The following is a 14,396-nucleotide window of genomic DNA, read 5'->3' as shown; positions in this document are numbered from 1 at the left end:
TCCCTACACAGAAAGAAAAAAAGCCTAAAACAACCCCTGTGAAAGTGGTCAGATAGAATGAGTCATGTGCAACAATTCAGGGGCAGGTTTGAAAGTGTTCATCTATGTACAAGGCACACAGATTGACTGGGCAGACTTTCAGCAGTGTTCAGCACTCCAGAAATGGGTGGGGAATCTAGAATCTGTTGGGAATTCAGAGTAAAGCCCTAGACTCAATAATTTCCTGAGCAACATCAGGGCGTTTGAGGACTATGGGAATCACTGGGCTCTGAGCGATGGTCAAGAGCTTTACAATGCAGTGTATGTGTGTAAACACTTCATAAAGATGATAGAGATTATTAGGACATGCTTGAAACAAAATCTCTCGTCCAAAATTCCTAGATGTTTTAGAGAGCTAAATAACTTCAGTTAGGGTCCTGTCCATGTTTGTTTCTTTCATGTCATTCCCCTTTCCTTTCCATTTTCTTTAGTGTATCCTGTACTCGAATGTTGGGAATGTTTATACATTATATAATAACTGTCTCCTTTTAATTTAAATACTTTTAAATTATTTTTCTCAACTCACATTTGCAGCAAGAGTATGCTGACTATTTTTTTGTATATAAGTGTAAACACGCACTTTATAATTTGTCATATAAAAGCTTTCTATAGGCTAAAAATTAAGAGGATGACTTCTGATTCATAAGAAATATTTTTTTTCTACATTTTCTTTCAATTTGACTTGAAGATTTTCATTAACATGCTGCTCTCAGCACTCCCGAAATGCCTATCCCAGCTGATTTTTTCATCTCAGTAGCCATCCACAGTTGTGGGGCAGAAAGATTGTGCCTGGGATGAAAGGACTCAGACTTCTACTCAGTTCCTATGTTGGGATTCAGTATCTAAAGACATAGTCAATGCTATAACGAACATTCGTGATTCAACAAAAGAAAGATGTGTATCTTAATCCTATAAATATTTTACACCATACTATAACATTATCCCCAATATGTTGTTTCAGAAATGAAGGTCTAATTCCCAGCAACTATGTTACTGAGAACAAGAAGAATAATTTAGAAACATATGAGTAAGTACCCTTGAAAATGATGATTGCACTTTTTTTCTAAAAATCGATTGCAGCGATACATTTTAGGGCTTGACCCATAGACCTGAAGAGGTGTTTATCAAATGCACTCTTTCTTCTTTTTTTTTTTTTTTTTGTTGCAAGACATTACTCTTAGTACTAGAATTAACCATTTTTGTTTGGAACTATTTGCTCAGAGAATGAAAGATGAAATTACAGACACTGAGCATTTCAACAACAATCATTTGCATAAATCATGTCAGAATCCAGATGTTTCCTATTTCTGTACACTCACCTCATCATGCTTCTATATTCTGATCATTTCCTGTTGTGAACATGTGATGAATCGACCAGAAGCTAATTTTAGTTACCTCAACCTCATTTACTGGAGGAAAGAGTAAAATTCTGAAAAATTCCAGGGAAGAGAGGCTGGACAAGGAGAGCAGGACTGTAAATTTCATCACAGTTTGGCCTGTTTCCTGGGTTTTCTTTTGTTTGAGCACGTATTTAATCACAGGGAATGGCAAAAAGAGTTGTCACATTAACAATGGTTTAATAAAGTAATTCCAAAGTAAGAGATGCTTATACACAATGATAGTTCCATTCAGGGTTTTGGGTTGGGAATAGTGCAACTATTAAGATGGATTATTTTCCTGAAATAGAGCAAACATTCATTTTTACTGGCTGAAATTAAAGGATAGGTTATCTCCTTCTTGCAGGTGGTACTGCAAAAACATAAATAGAAGCCAGGCAGAACTTCTCTTGCACCAGAAGGTAACTCAGCTTATTCATACAAAGAGCTAACGATATCTAGAAAGATCTATCAGCAGAGGCATCAAGACCGTTAACACAGTCAACTCCAAATCTGTTTGGTATGCAGAAAGAGAGAGAGAGTACTTTAAACCAGAAGGGTTTCTGGCGTAAGCGTACGGTGCAGACTATCCAGACTTCACAGAGTTGTAGCCCCAGCAAATTCGATGTAGATTTTCCATGCTAGATAAATTTAATTTCATGCGGTTACCTGTGCTCACCTTTTGTATAAAACACTGAAGACTGAGGTCAATGTAGTAACTTCACAAGGTTAGCAGAGCTTCACAAAATTCTTGCGTCTTCTTTATGTATAGAGCAAACAATCCATTTTGCGTTCCACAGTCTATCAGTTACCAAATCACCTGACTCAGTTAACCTCATTTGGCCTTTACTCACAGACTAACACAGGGCTTGGGCAAGACGGACCAGAGAAGAACATCTCAGATAGAACCATTTTACAGGTTTTTTTTTCTAGTGATGTGTAAATTTTGAATTTCAAGTCAAATAATTTTCATGACTTCACACTGAAGAATATAATTCACCTTAAATTTTTAACTCCAAGAAATTGTCTGGCACTTAGTATTTTCCCGTGGTTAATTTTGCTTTGCTATGCACCTGGCTATCAGTTCCCATTCTCCACTGCTTTATCCTCCTCCCAGGTAGTCACAGGTATTCCACCAAATTTGGTAATCAATCAGCTGCAAATCCCATCTCAAGGGAGACTTATTAAAGCTCAAAGCCAGAAAATAACTCTACTTGGATTTCTTTTCAGTCAAAAGAAGGTGCATTTCTTGTCAGAAATTCAAGCCAACAGGGACTTCTCACGCTGTCCATGTATTCACAGGCTAAAGGGTGAGTTGCTCTGGCTGGTTAGATTTTGAATCAAGAGGTGATGGAAGAGTTTCCCCCAAACTCCTTGGGATAAGTGGGGGGGTTGGACATGTGGTGCACAGGAGCAGGGAACCACTGGGGTGTTGATCATGCCGAGTTAATTACCCTGCATGCAGATAATTAACGGTGGGCAGTGGATCTGGGAGTCAGCGTGCAAATGTCCTGCCAAGACAAGATTAACTGCACTGATTGAAACCCTCAAATAACCTGCTGTGAACGCCGTGCATCCCACCCAAGTAAGGTGGCAGTAAGACCTTACTGCCACAGGACTCGCTTTCCCCCACATCATTAGTAATCGCCTACAGCACCGACTTATCCCATCCCAAGCCGCCTTATACCCCTCCCTCAGCCCTCCTCCATCCTCCTGCATCAGTGGTGTCTGCTTTCCCTCTCTCCCTCTTAGAGCAGGCCGGAGGTGAAGACCCAGGAAAAGGCATCACTGCTACCACCACCCTCTTCCTCCTTCCCCTCCACAGAAATGTGGGGAGCCCGCCCTGCCACCCCCTGTGCTGAACACAGGCTCATGTTTGCAGTGGGGTACCAACCTTCAGCAGCCACCTCCAGTCTGAAATAAAAGCTTGCCTTTTCATTTTGAGTCTCACAGCAGGTAGAGGTAGATGGGCAGCAAAATGTACAGAGAGCAAGAAAGACAGATAATGTGGAGAAATACGGAAAAGTAAATGTATCCAAATAACAGTTCCAGTGAAGAGCCTTTGGAGGAGAAAAACAGAAAATTTAATCTCACAGTATACATGAATATGTTTTTAACTTTTTGGTTATGAAGAGCATTTTAATTTTAAAAGCTTAGATTCAAAGAAATGTGGAATTGGGAGGAACAGCTGGTACATGCTACAGCTGTGTCTCATGGATGCAGTGATACGAGGCTGAATACTTGTACAATAAAAATATTGTGCAGTATCTCCCAAAGTTGGGAGAGATATCCCTCCAGGAGTTTGTTTTTGGTTTTTTTTTTTTTTTTTTTTTTAAACCCTGAAACAGTGCCCCAGTTACACACAGCCATTGTGATTAGAGAATTGTATCCCAAGTTTTCAGATATTTCTGTACAATCTTTCCAAGTAAACTTTAACCAGATTTATAATATAAATCATTTTTACTGAAAATCATAATCCTCCGTTGGTTTCAGAAACCATAGTGGAAACATTCGACATTATCAAATTAAGAAAAACCACTTGGGACAATATTATGTAGCAGAAAGATATGTCTTTTCATCTGTTCCTGAACTCATCGAGTATCACCAACACAACGCTGCAGGTAAGGCATGTAGGCTCAATAAGGTTTTATAACTCATGATTTAAAGCTCCTCGGGACTTTGAGAGATTGAAAATCACTCTCTCTCTAATGCTTTCTTTATAAAAAGTGAAAAAAGCTTTTCTACTGCTAACGAATTCAAATATGCCCTGATCCTTTTTGCCAAAGTGTGAATGTGTTAGGGGGGAAGCGAAAGTACCAAGCTCATCTACATGAATCAAATGAATTTTACAAAGCTGGAAGCCCAATATATTTACCCGCTCAGTATTCTCGTGGCTCATATTTGACTGAATGTCACTTGTACGGAATTTCATTACAATTCTTTGTTTGTCCACGATGCAGTGACTTGCATGAATGCAATTTCAGAAAAACAGCACCAGCAGGCAGCATTTTACTAATTTTGGAAAAAAAAAAAAAAAACAAACAACCCAAACCATCCCACAAACAATCAAAAGCAGAATTAGGGAACTCAAGGACTCTCCAGCACTGATTTGCAGCCTACCAGAGTCAACCACCTCTAATTGGTGGCTAACAGCAGCTTTTAATAAATTTGAGCATTAAAACACACTCTTCATCTTGGCACTGCCCATCCTTTTAATACAATATAAAATAATTTTACCCTGAATGAGTGTAGATGTGAAACCACAGAGATCCCTTGCACTAGTGAGGAAGGAAGATGCAGGAATGGACAGAGCCTTTTGCCTGAGGGAGAGAAATTGTAGGAAACCCATGAAGTAGAAAAGGACCTGAAAATAACAGTTAGAAGAATGAATGAGTGCAGGGAGTCCTTGGTGAGGGAGGTACTCAATGGTACTGTTGGCTCATGGATTCAAAGAAAAGGAAGGACAGACACAAGATATTTCTTGTGATGGGAAACAACCCTGAGAAATCATGCTGGAATAGACCGCTTGGGTGGTATAATATTATAGTGCTCACGTAGCATTATTTAAGATCACTAACATCATACAAACAAGTAAGAGCATCGCTTCTGGTTGTATGAAAGTGTAGATACTTCTGTAGTTGGGACCCTACGGAATAGCCTTCCGGCATTTCTTTTCACCGTAGTGTTTTATCCGAACAAGCTGTAAGAAAAAGTAACTTCACAAACTATGAAATGTAGTTCAGATTCCAAATATTTTTGTTTGAGAAGACATACGAAATAGCGTACTTTAAAATGAAGTAGTAAACAGAATATTGCTGCTTTGTCCCCTACAGGTCTTATCACTCGTCTCCGACATCCAGTTGGATGTACTTCACCAGCAACAGCAGGATTTAGTTATGGTAATTTTTTTGTCTTGTTTTGGTGTAGATTTAGGTATCTGTCTAGGCAATATTTAGATCACAACCACACAGCTAATAACTAAGTTGTAGCTGCGAAATTTCCCGGTAATAAGAAATGCAAAACCAGCCACGTATTCACCAGAAACAGACACTCATTTCCTCGTAAAGTGTCAGAAACAAACGAGACACCTGACTTGAGTCTTTCTGTTCAGAGACTGTTGTGCTTCGGTTACAACCACCAGTGTATTTCAGAGCTATCTGCACTTTTGTAAGCAAGCTTAAGACACAAAGATACATTTAATAGCTTTCCAAAGGCTATTTGATTCATGGAAACGCTTAGGAAATTGAAATTAATATTATCTATGGGGGAGATTGTTGGTTCTGCAAGATTTAGAAATAAGAATGAAATTTTACACAGTATTAGGAAACAAGAAATAAATCCCTGTTTTGTGTATATAGATGAGGAAGTAAATATTATCTGGCTGATGATAGGAACCTCCAAAATCGTGTATCTTCTCTGTTTATGTTCCCATTAATCTCAAGGCTTACTATTTCTGAAGGGCAGAACTATTGTGGCTATTTCAATAGAGGCAGCCTGTAGCTATTTCTGAAGCAGTAGTATCCATCCAGAACTGGTTCTGAGTTAAAAAAATCACATATGATAATGCCAAAAAAAGGTCTTATAAGTAATCAAGGCTAAACACTTGCCATATCTTCAAGCCTCAGACATTCCTACATTAAGCAGTTTAAACACTAATCACTTTCTACAAGCTGTAAAATAACATTCACATATAAACATGTATGAGCATGTGGAAATTTTCAGATATTTAAAAATCATGCTATAGATGATGAACAATTGCAGTGGGTTTTTTGCGTGCATGAACTCTAGGCAAGGCGAGACTCCTGGAGCACAGCTGACCTGACTGCTACGACATATTGCGTTGCTTTTATAGGGGAGTGGGAATTAAACCCATCTGAACTGACATTCATGAAAGAACTTGGGCGTGGGCAGTTTGGAGTTGTCCAGCTTGGTAAATGGAAAGCGACCATCAAGGTGGCCATCAAAACAATCAATGAAGGTGCAATGTCGGAAGATGATTTCATCGAGGAGGCTAAAGTGATGATGTAAGTACAAAACCTATTCTATCCGATAGTTGGCATTGAGATGACCAAGGAATTAACAGAACTTAATTCCGTTAAAATAAACAGACAAAGCTAGTTTGATGGGAATGGTGGATGTGCAGGACAGAAGATATAAAGGTCTGAATCTGACTGCAGCAGACGCTCGCTATGCCCGTTGCCAGAATCTTTCTTTATTAGAGGGTGCACTGCTTTGTGCTGTGGAGCTTAGTGGGGAGTAAGTGTGCTGATGAATAAATGTGCTCCTACAACTACACTTTCATCCATAAATCAGTGCCTCTAGGACCACTGGCAGAGCTCATACTTAACTAAAGCTTTTGAGAAACAATCTTACAATTTCTGCTAATTTTGCAAATTAGGGAAGCATCCAGACCAGGTCTTGGCACAGCTCAGAAGAGAAGAAACCTTGCAGGGTCATGCCTGCTGCCGGAAAGGCAGGCATAACTAGACCTTTCCATTTCACATCATGCACTCATTCACTGCATTTATATAACTGATGAACAGTTATGAATTCAAAGAGTGAACGTTTTGGAGGAAATTGGCAGCAGAAATGTGTTAGATAGTGGGACAATTCTCAGGCCAGTTGAAAAGAATAATTTTATCAAGCACTGAAAGTATTTTTCAAAACTATCATGAGAGCCAAAGGTCTTGTTACCTGCCAAGGAAAAATGATAGCCTGTCTAAAATGTGATTTTAAACAGGAAACTCTCCCACCCAAAGCTGGTCCAGCTTTACGGAGTGTGCACACACCACAAGCCTCTCTACGTTGTGACCGAATTCATGGAAAACGGGTGCCTGCTCAACTACCTTTGGCAAAGGCGAGGGAAGCTCAGCAGAGACGTTCTGTTGAGCATGTGCCAGGATGTGTGCGAAGGGATGGAATACCTGGAAAGAAACAGCTTTATTCACCGTGATTTAGTAAGTGCAAGGGTTTTTCTGAGATTCTTGGTAAATACTGGCAGTACAGAACATGACACTGCATTTTATAGAACTAATGTGTCCTGAAAAACTTCAGCCCTGCAGTATCTAATAAGCCAACAGTGTTTTCCTGGCTGTAAACCACAACTCTCCAGCTGTTATTTTTGTCCATGGACTTGATCAATGATCCATTGTCCAGAGAAGTCAGAGGATATTGGATATCAGCATGGGGCAGGCTGGTGTTAGGACATACCACGGAAGAGTATCATTCAGTGACCACAACACAACCAAAATGACAGCAATGCAAAAGGTCAGCAACAATGAGGGGTTTTTTCTTTCAACAAGATCTTTTTCTATCTACATTTTTTCTGCTCCCTACTGCTGCGATATTCGGGTGGCTTTTCTGCCCTAACCCTCATAAACAGGGAATCATACGAGAGGAGTCTGTTTCTTAACTCTCTGCTTTTTTATCAATGCTCACATCTGGATGCAGAGAGGAAATTTTCCTGCTCTCCTCCCTAGCTGCCTGAAGAAAAGTAAAATCTCAAAAATTCCCAAGGAGTTCCTGATTTCGGTAATGAAAAAGACAATTTTTTTTAACTTCACGCTGAGTGTCCCAGTGCTAGTGTTCTGGAAAATATCTGCTTGGATAACTAGACTCTGCAGGCTAAAGTTTCTTTTACCACACAGGTTTATGCAAAAATCCTGCAACTCATACTACAAGGATTTAAATTGATCTGTGCTATGTATGCGTAACTACAGAGTAGCAAAATATATTCACTGACTCAGAGCCAGAGCTTCACTTACATTTTTGAGCAAGAAACAAAACCAATAATCTATTGTATTTCTCTTAAAATGCTTTAGCACAGATTGCAGATATGTTTCTTTCATTTTTCCCAGGCTGCAAGAAACTGTTTAGTCAACGCTGAGCACATCGTTAAAGTATCCGACTTCGGGATGGCGAGGTACGGGGCTGTTGAGACGGGTTTAGTGAGTACCAATTCTCAGTCAGCTGCAGCATCACCCTGAGTTAACCTCATCGCTTGCTTCGCTGATGTGGGGAATCCCACTGCGGTCAATTTTTTTAATTCTGATGGAAATTATGATGTTGTTTAACTGTTGTACCGTGAACTGGATGTTGTGTCCGCCTCTGGGTATCAGTGAGTGTAAGGCAGGTAACCAAGTGCCTGGTAAACTTCAGGAGTTCATGGGCAGGGAAATGCCCAGCGCACACAGGACTGCCTGAAGCTTGATGAAACAAGTTCCCCAACTTTTCTGAGCGGCAGGGAGGGCAGAAAGTCCCCAGGGAGAGATCCAGGTGCTGGTGCTGAGTTTCAGAGGAGGCAGCGGCTGAGTAGATGAGGCCGGAGGCAGGGAGGAATGGCAGGAAGAGGAGGGCGATGTGCACCACTCTAGCAGGGAAGTGGTTTTTCTGCTTAATGAGGGGGGCCAGACGGGTGGAGAAGGAGACCAAAGTGCAGTCTGACAAGCAGAGGCCAGGGAAACGCAGCTCTGCTCTGGCAGACAGGAGATCGGGCTGTATTTTACAGCTGAGCTCACGGGGTGACTCGCTGCTGCCCAAAGGGGTTCTCCCACTCCTGCCCGCTTTCCTCTTGTGAGCCCAGCACAAAGCTCTCCACTTGTCTGCTGTACTGGCTGGTTTTTCTGCTGGAGCAGACGACTGAATTGACTCACTTTGGAGGCAGATGAGTCTGCAAGGCAATGCGTGGCTCTGAGCAAGAGGTGGTGGTGGCATTCACCTTGCGCCTGCAGGTCATTAGACCAGCACAGCCACGCTGCTCACCTTCCCCTTCCGTTTTTGACCCCTATTTCTAACCTAAGGATTACAACACCCCAGCAGTTTGTAACGGAATACTTGTTTTTCAAAAGGCTGTCCTATACCGTGGCAGTGCCCACTGGTTGCACTGCTCCCCAGAAGGGTACGGTCAGTGTCAGGGGTCTGGATTCATCCAAATGTCCCAGAAAACACAGAAAGAGACCAAGGGACTGTCAGGGTTCAGCCTGAGAATAATCAGCCTGAATGGCTCACTGTTGCCAAAAAGTGGAAACCGGTGGTCTGGCTCTCAAAGACAGGTCGTCACTCCCCTGGGAAGACCAAGGAGAGGTGATGGGATCTTGCCCAGCCTGTTTATTCAGATCTTGCCCAGCCTGTTTATTCAGAGCTCACACAACTGCCACTACTGGTTATTTTGTACTGTTATTTCGTATGTTTCTTATCCAATAACGTCTCATCTTTCTGTGCCTGATCCACAATGAGGAAAGGGAGACAAAGAGATGATTTCTCTCAAGGTGGCCTCCTTTAAAAGATGCTAAAGCGTTATGCCTTCTGTGAGAACAAGTGTTGCGTAGTGCATCTGTCATCTACTCAGGAACATTAATATTGGGAAAATGTACACAGAACTTGTATGTATGTAGGGGTCAGTCTGGTAACCTTTTAAAATGTTGCCCTATAAATGCCTGCATCAAGCACATAATTTTCATTTTATCTGAGAGGTCAGCTCCTATGAGCTTGGACAGAGAAAATAACTTTTCCAGTGCACCTGCAAGGACTGTTGCCTTGTATGTAGTGAACATTTCTTTTTCTGTTGCTTCTGTAACAATGTGCCAGACACCCTATCTGTGAAGTCAGGCAGTTACGAAGTGTAGCCCTCTACCACTAGTGCTCCAGTACAAGTGGTTGGAAAGGTGGACTCTTTCAGAAAGAGACAATAATTGTTTATCGCTGCTGATTTTCCTGCCCATGGTGAAGGGATGTGTCCTATAAATATATCCCCAAAAGATGACAAGAACAACCATCCCATCAGTCATAAGGATGGTATTAAAATGTTTTATTCCAACATACATCTCATGAACCATTCCGAGCATTCATTTAAACAGAAATCTCTTTAAGTGCATTGCTTCCACTGTGGGTATCTATGTGGATTTTATACTAAATCAGTGGTAACATTCCCTTGTTTCTAATTTGACACTGTATTTTCATGGAATTACAAACCATCTGTGGAAATGTTTAGGACTTTTTGTCCTTTAACTATCATTCAAATATATGCTGTTCCCTGTTATTCTTTAGGTATGTCATCGATGATGAATATATCAGCTCTTCAGGTGCCAAGTTTCCAGTTAAATGGTCATCTCCTGAAGTCTTTCATTTCAAAAAATATAGTAGCAAATCAGATGTCTGGTCATTTGGTGAGTTGATTAGGTGAATGAGCAACATATCACACTTCAATAAAACTACAGATGTGATTTAGGAAAGTGTAACTCTTTACTCATGCTTCCTGTCTTAAGCTTTAGTCTTTCCATTTTTCAAATCTTGCCTATAATGGACAAGTTGGAGCAAGTCCAGAGGAGGCCACGGAGATGCTCAGAGGGCTGGAGCCCCTCTGCTATGGGGACAGGCTGAGAGAGTTGGGCTTGTTCAGCCTGGAGAAGAGAAGGCTCCGGGGAGACCTTATTGCACCTTCCAGTACCTGAAGGGGCTACAAGGAAGCTGGGGGGGGCTTTTTACAAGGGCCTGTAGTGACAGGACAAGGGGTAACAGGATTAAATTGAAAGTGGGGAGGTTTAGATTAGATATCAGGAAGAAGTTCTTCATGCAGAGGGTGGTGAGGCACTGGCACAGGTTGCCCAGAGAAGCTGCAGATGGCCCATCCACGGAAGTGTTCAAGGCCAGGCTGGATGAGGCTTTGAGCAACCTGGTCTAGTGGAAGGTGTCCCTGCCCATGGCAGGGGGTTGGAACTAGATGGTCTTTAAGGTCCCTTCCAACCCAACCCATTCTGTGATTCTCTGATAAGTAAGTTTTTCAATAGAAATGCTCTGTGGCTAAAAATTAGATTTTGACTGAAATGTGCATGCTTGGTAAGTTCTCTTTAGCCAAATGTCTTTCAGGGACCACCATCTTAGCTGCCTTAAAAGAGAGCAGAATTATATTAGTTGGAAATGGTTTTGGTTGACCCTCTTCATTCAGCACAGGCTGCCCATATTTTCATGCATTTGTCCATACACAAAAAAATAAAGAGTGGTCTTTGTTCTTCTAATGTTGTTAAATAGCTCGTCAGTTTGTGGGTTTTGTTTTGTCCTAAACATTTTGGTTCACTTCTAGGTGTACTGATGTGGGAAGTTTTCACAGAAGGCAAAATGCCTTTTGGAAATAAGACAAACTCTGAAGTTTTCCATGAGATTTCTCAGGGTAACCGACTCTATCGACCACATTTGGCATCACAGACTTTGTATAAAGTCATGTACAGCTGCTGGCACGAGGTTTGTTGCCCTTTATTCCCTGTGACATTACTTTAATAATAATTTGTAAAGTGAATCTAAGAAAGGAGGCATTGAATCCTTATTTCATATCTGTGGCACCCTCGGTATCTCTCGGTATTTTCATATCTGTGGCACCCTCGGTATCTCTCGGTATTTTGTGAAAACAAACACTATGCTTTTCACAAACCTTTCTTTGCAAGCCTTTGTTTCTTTTGACTTTTGCACCTGATAAATAGAAAGCACATCATGGGTACAATTGGTCTAGACCATCCCTGGTTTTGAATATGTCACTATTGTCTCGCTTCTCTACTGCGTCAAATACAATACCTTTTTCACACCTCTGTACCATGCATTGTTTTCTCTAGCTCTTCTCTGAATGATAACCTTAACATGTTCATATACTAAGTGGGTATGCCCACTAAATGTGGATTTTAAACCCCATTTTTCCGGTGTATATCAGTACCTCTGTACATCACTATAGCTCCTAGGCTGCACCCCTTTCACCTTCTCCGCTCTGATTTAGTACTTGATGTTCTTTCTCTGTTTCTCCAGCACCTATTTCTTTCTATATTGGTATCAAAACATTGATTTCATCAACTTCTCCATCTGACTAATCCCTTAAGGTCCCTCCTTCTCTAGTGCTTACAGGAAACAAATCTTTAATTTTAGGTGAAAAGTACTTTCAGAAGAGCTTGGTGTGCGATGCTTTCATGTGAACAGGCAGGCATACACTGAGACTACCTGGGAAGCCTCGTTCTACCATTGTCTCCTTTATCCTACCTCTCCTTTCTTGCACATCTTTTAACTCTATATGAATTTTTTAGACCATGAGTTAAAAAAGCTTAAGAGACTGAAACCTAAACTGCATCTAGCTTGCTTACTGCAAATATCCATCCAGATGCCAGCCAGCAGAGAGGATAGGGAGGAAGTTCTCCCTTCTCCTGGCTGCCATCACGCAGGAGTTTGTTCCATGCTGAGCTGCAATACATCAAACAGTACAACAGTGAAGATCCTTTTTCAACAGCCCAGGAAATGTTCCTGAGTATTGTGGTTTTCTGAGAGGTAGTATTTTCCAGTGACCCATTGCAGGGGAGAAATCCTGCAGGAATTCTGGTCCAAAATTGAAATAAAGAAATTCTAGGAATGCTTGGAAAAGGGGCTGTGTTCATGCTGCTGGTGTCATGAAGAATAAATGTTCTTTTTCTCCTCAAATAATAAACTTGATCTTCTGTATTAATGAAATGTAATTTTTAAGTGGTAGCTCATATGTACTTGTAACCATCTTCTGAAGTCTGGTGCTATAATTAACCAATCTGCTAATATAAATCTATCCTCTGCTTTTCTTTTCAGAAACCTGAAGGACGTCCTACTTTTGCAGAGTTAACAGAAACCCTTGCAGCTATAACAGAGATGGGATAACCAGAGATTTTACACCAATGTGTTTACTGAAAGGTTAGCATTAAGCATGTCAATAATGTAGCTTATACAGGAAAACTCAGCCTTTTACAGCAGTCCCTACCTAAATCACAGTACCAGTATCCTACGTATTGAAGCAGCTGTTTGGGTCTGGCCTGATTTTTACTCATGTGAAAAAGATACCTCAAGAGACTGGTTCAGGACTCTCATTTTCACGCTTTGTTTTCATGATCAGGGAGAAAAATCTCCTGTCTGGAAAGAAGTAACCAAGCTTACTCACCTTACAGGCCTTTTTATTTATTTTTCTGGTCAGAGCTACACTACTTCCTGTAACAATATTATTAAATTATTTGGTACTTAATAAGACTCATGCACTGACGAATACTGATCAGCAGCAGCAAAAACGATGGGAAAGCCTCTGATAAAGCCCTGGTTAGGTCATGTTTAAAGACAAGCCCTTGCTCTTGCACTGCAAAGCATCCAGCACTGAAGAAGAGGAGCAATGTTTCAGACGGAGCAGGGAGCTACCTGACAACTGCTGGAGCAGCACCCACACACATGCCCTTGCCCACCACCATGGGTAGAGGCAGGCAAGGGGAGCCAAGGGAGCCATCATTGTTTAGCAGCTCCCAGCTCACATCTGAGCTGCTGGGAAGTGTGAGCATCCCTGAAGCATTTTAAACCTGCATGGCAGGTCAGGGTGTCTTCTCTACCAATTCTGTGTAAAAGGAGGAGAGTCAGGATTATTTTATCCAAACCTCTCCCACAATTTTCCAGTATTGTCTCCTGTTACTTGCCTGCTGCCTCCTACTCAGATGCCAACGCTTGCCTTAGTCCTCCCCTTGCAAGTGCCCAGAATGGTTAATGGACAAGTTGATGCTGGCACCTGACAGTAAACCAAAGTGCTTTGAATTAGTCTAGCTCAGATGGAGGCTGTGATGCCTGACATGGGCAATGTCTGTAACCCTACTTCTTGTGTTATTCAGTTTTAATTTTACATCTCACTTGTGGTTGATACAAATATAGAGAAGAAAAGGCAGGTTGAGTTCATAATTTAATATAAAATATGCAGACCATTACAATTAAATAGGTTCTTTAAAATATGCGATGGCATTGTGAGTTATTTATAGGAAAGTACATCATAATATTTAGTTTTATAGCTCTTCGTAGACAAAATATGTAAACCACAATAGCTAAAGAATGGTTGAGTTCTGAACAATGTAATTTTTCATTTCCAAATAAAAAAAAAAAAGTAAGAATAAAATTAAGTATATCAAGCATCCCAAGTTTTGAATTTCCAGAAGATGATGGCATCTCTGGGTGTGCTGG

General features: G+C 41.1%; 1 protein-coding gene across 1 annotated transcript in view; it reads left to right on the top strand.

The window, feature by feature from the left end:
* The window catches only part of TXK (TXK tyrosine kinase), a 14,331-nt gene extending 1,261 nt beyond the window's left edge, over positions 1–13,070 (top strand). The window contains exons 4-14 of the mRNA XM_010146622.1: positions 1,001–1,066; positions 1,783–1,837; positions 2,646–2,725; positions 3,909–4,036; positions 5,249–5,314; positions 6,268–6,439; positions 7,156–7,372; positions 8,273–8,337; positions 10,461–10,579; positions 11,494–11,651; positions 13,002–13,070. Of these exons, the coding sequence (XP_010144924.1) occupies positions 1,001–1,066; positions 1,783–1,837; positions 2,646–2,725; positions 3,909–4,036; positions 5,249–5,314; positions 6,268–6,439; positions 7,156–7,372; positions 8,273–8,337; positions 10,461–10,579; positions 11,494–11,651; positions 13,002–13,070 (1,195 nt within the window). The remainder of the gene's footprint in view (positions 1–1,000; positions 1,067–1,782; positions 1,838–2,645; positions 2,726–3,908; positions 4,037–5,248; positions 5,315–6,267; positions 6,440–7,155; positions 7,373–8,272; positions 8,338–10,460; positions 10,580–11,493; positions 11,652–13,001) is intronic.
* The last annotated feature ends 1,326 nt before the right edge of the window (positions 13,071–14,396 follow it).

This window comes from Eurypyga helias, unplaced genomic scaffold (genome assembly GCF_000690775.1).
Source record: "Eurypyga helias isolate BGI_N326 unplaced genomic scaffold, ASM69077v1 scaffold3062, whole genome shotgun sequence".
NCBI classification, from domain to species: Eukaryota; Metazoa; Chordata; class Aves; order Eurypygiformes; family Eurypygidae; genus Eurypyga; species Eurypyga helias.
This window is presented reverse-complemented; position numbering and strand designations above follow the sequence as displayed.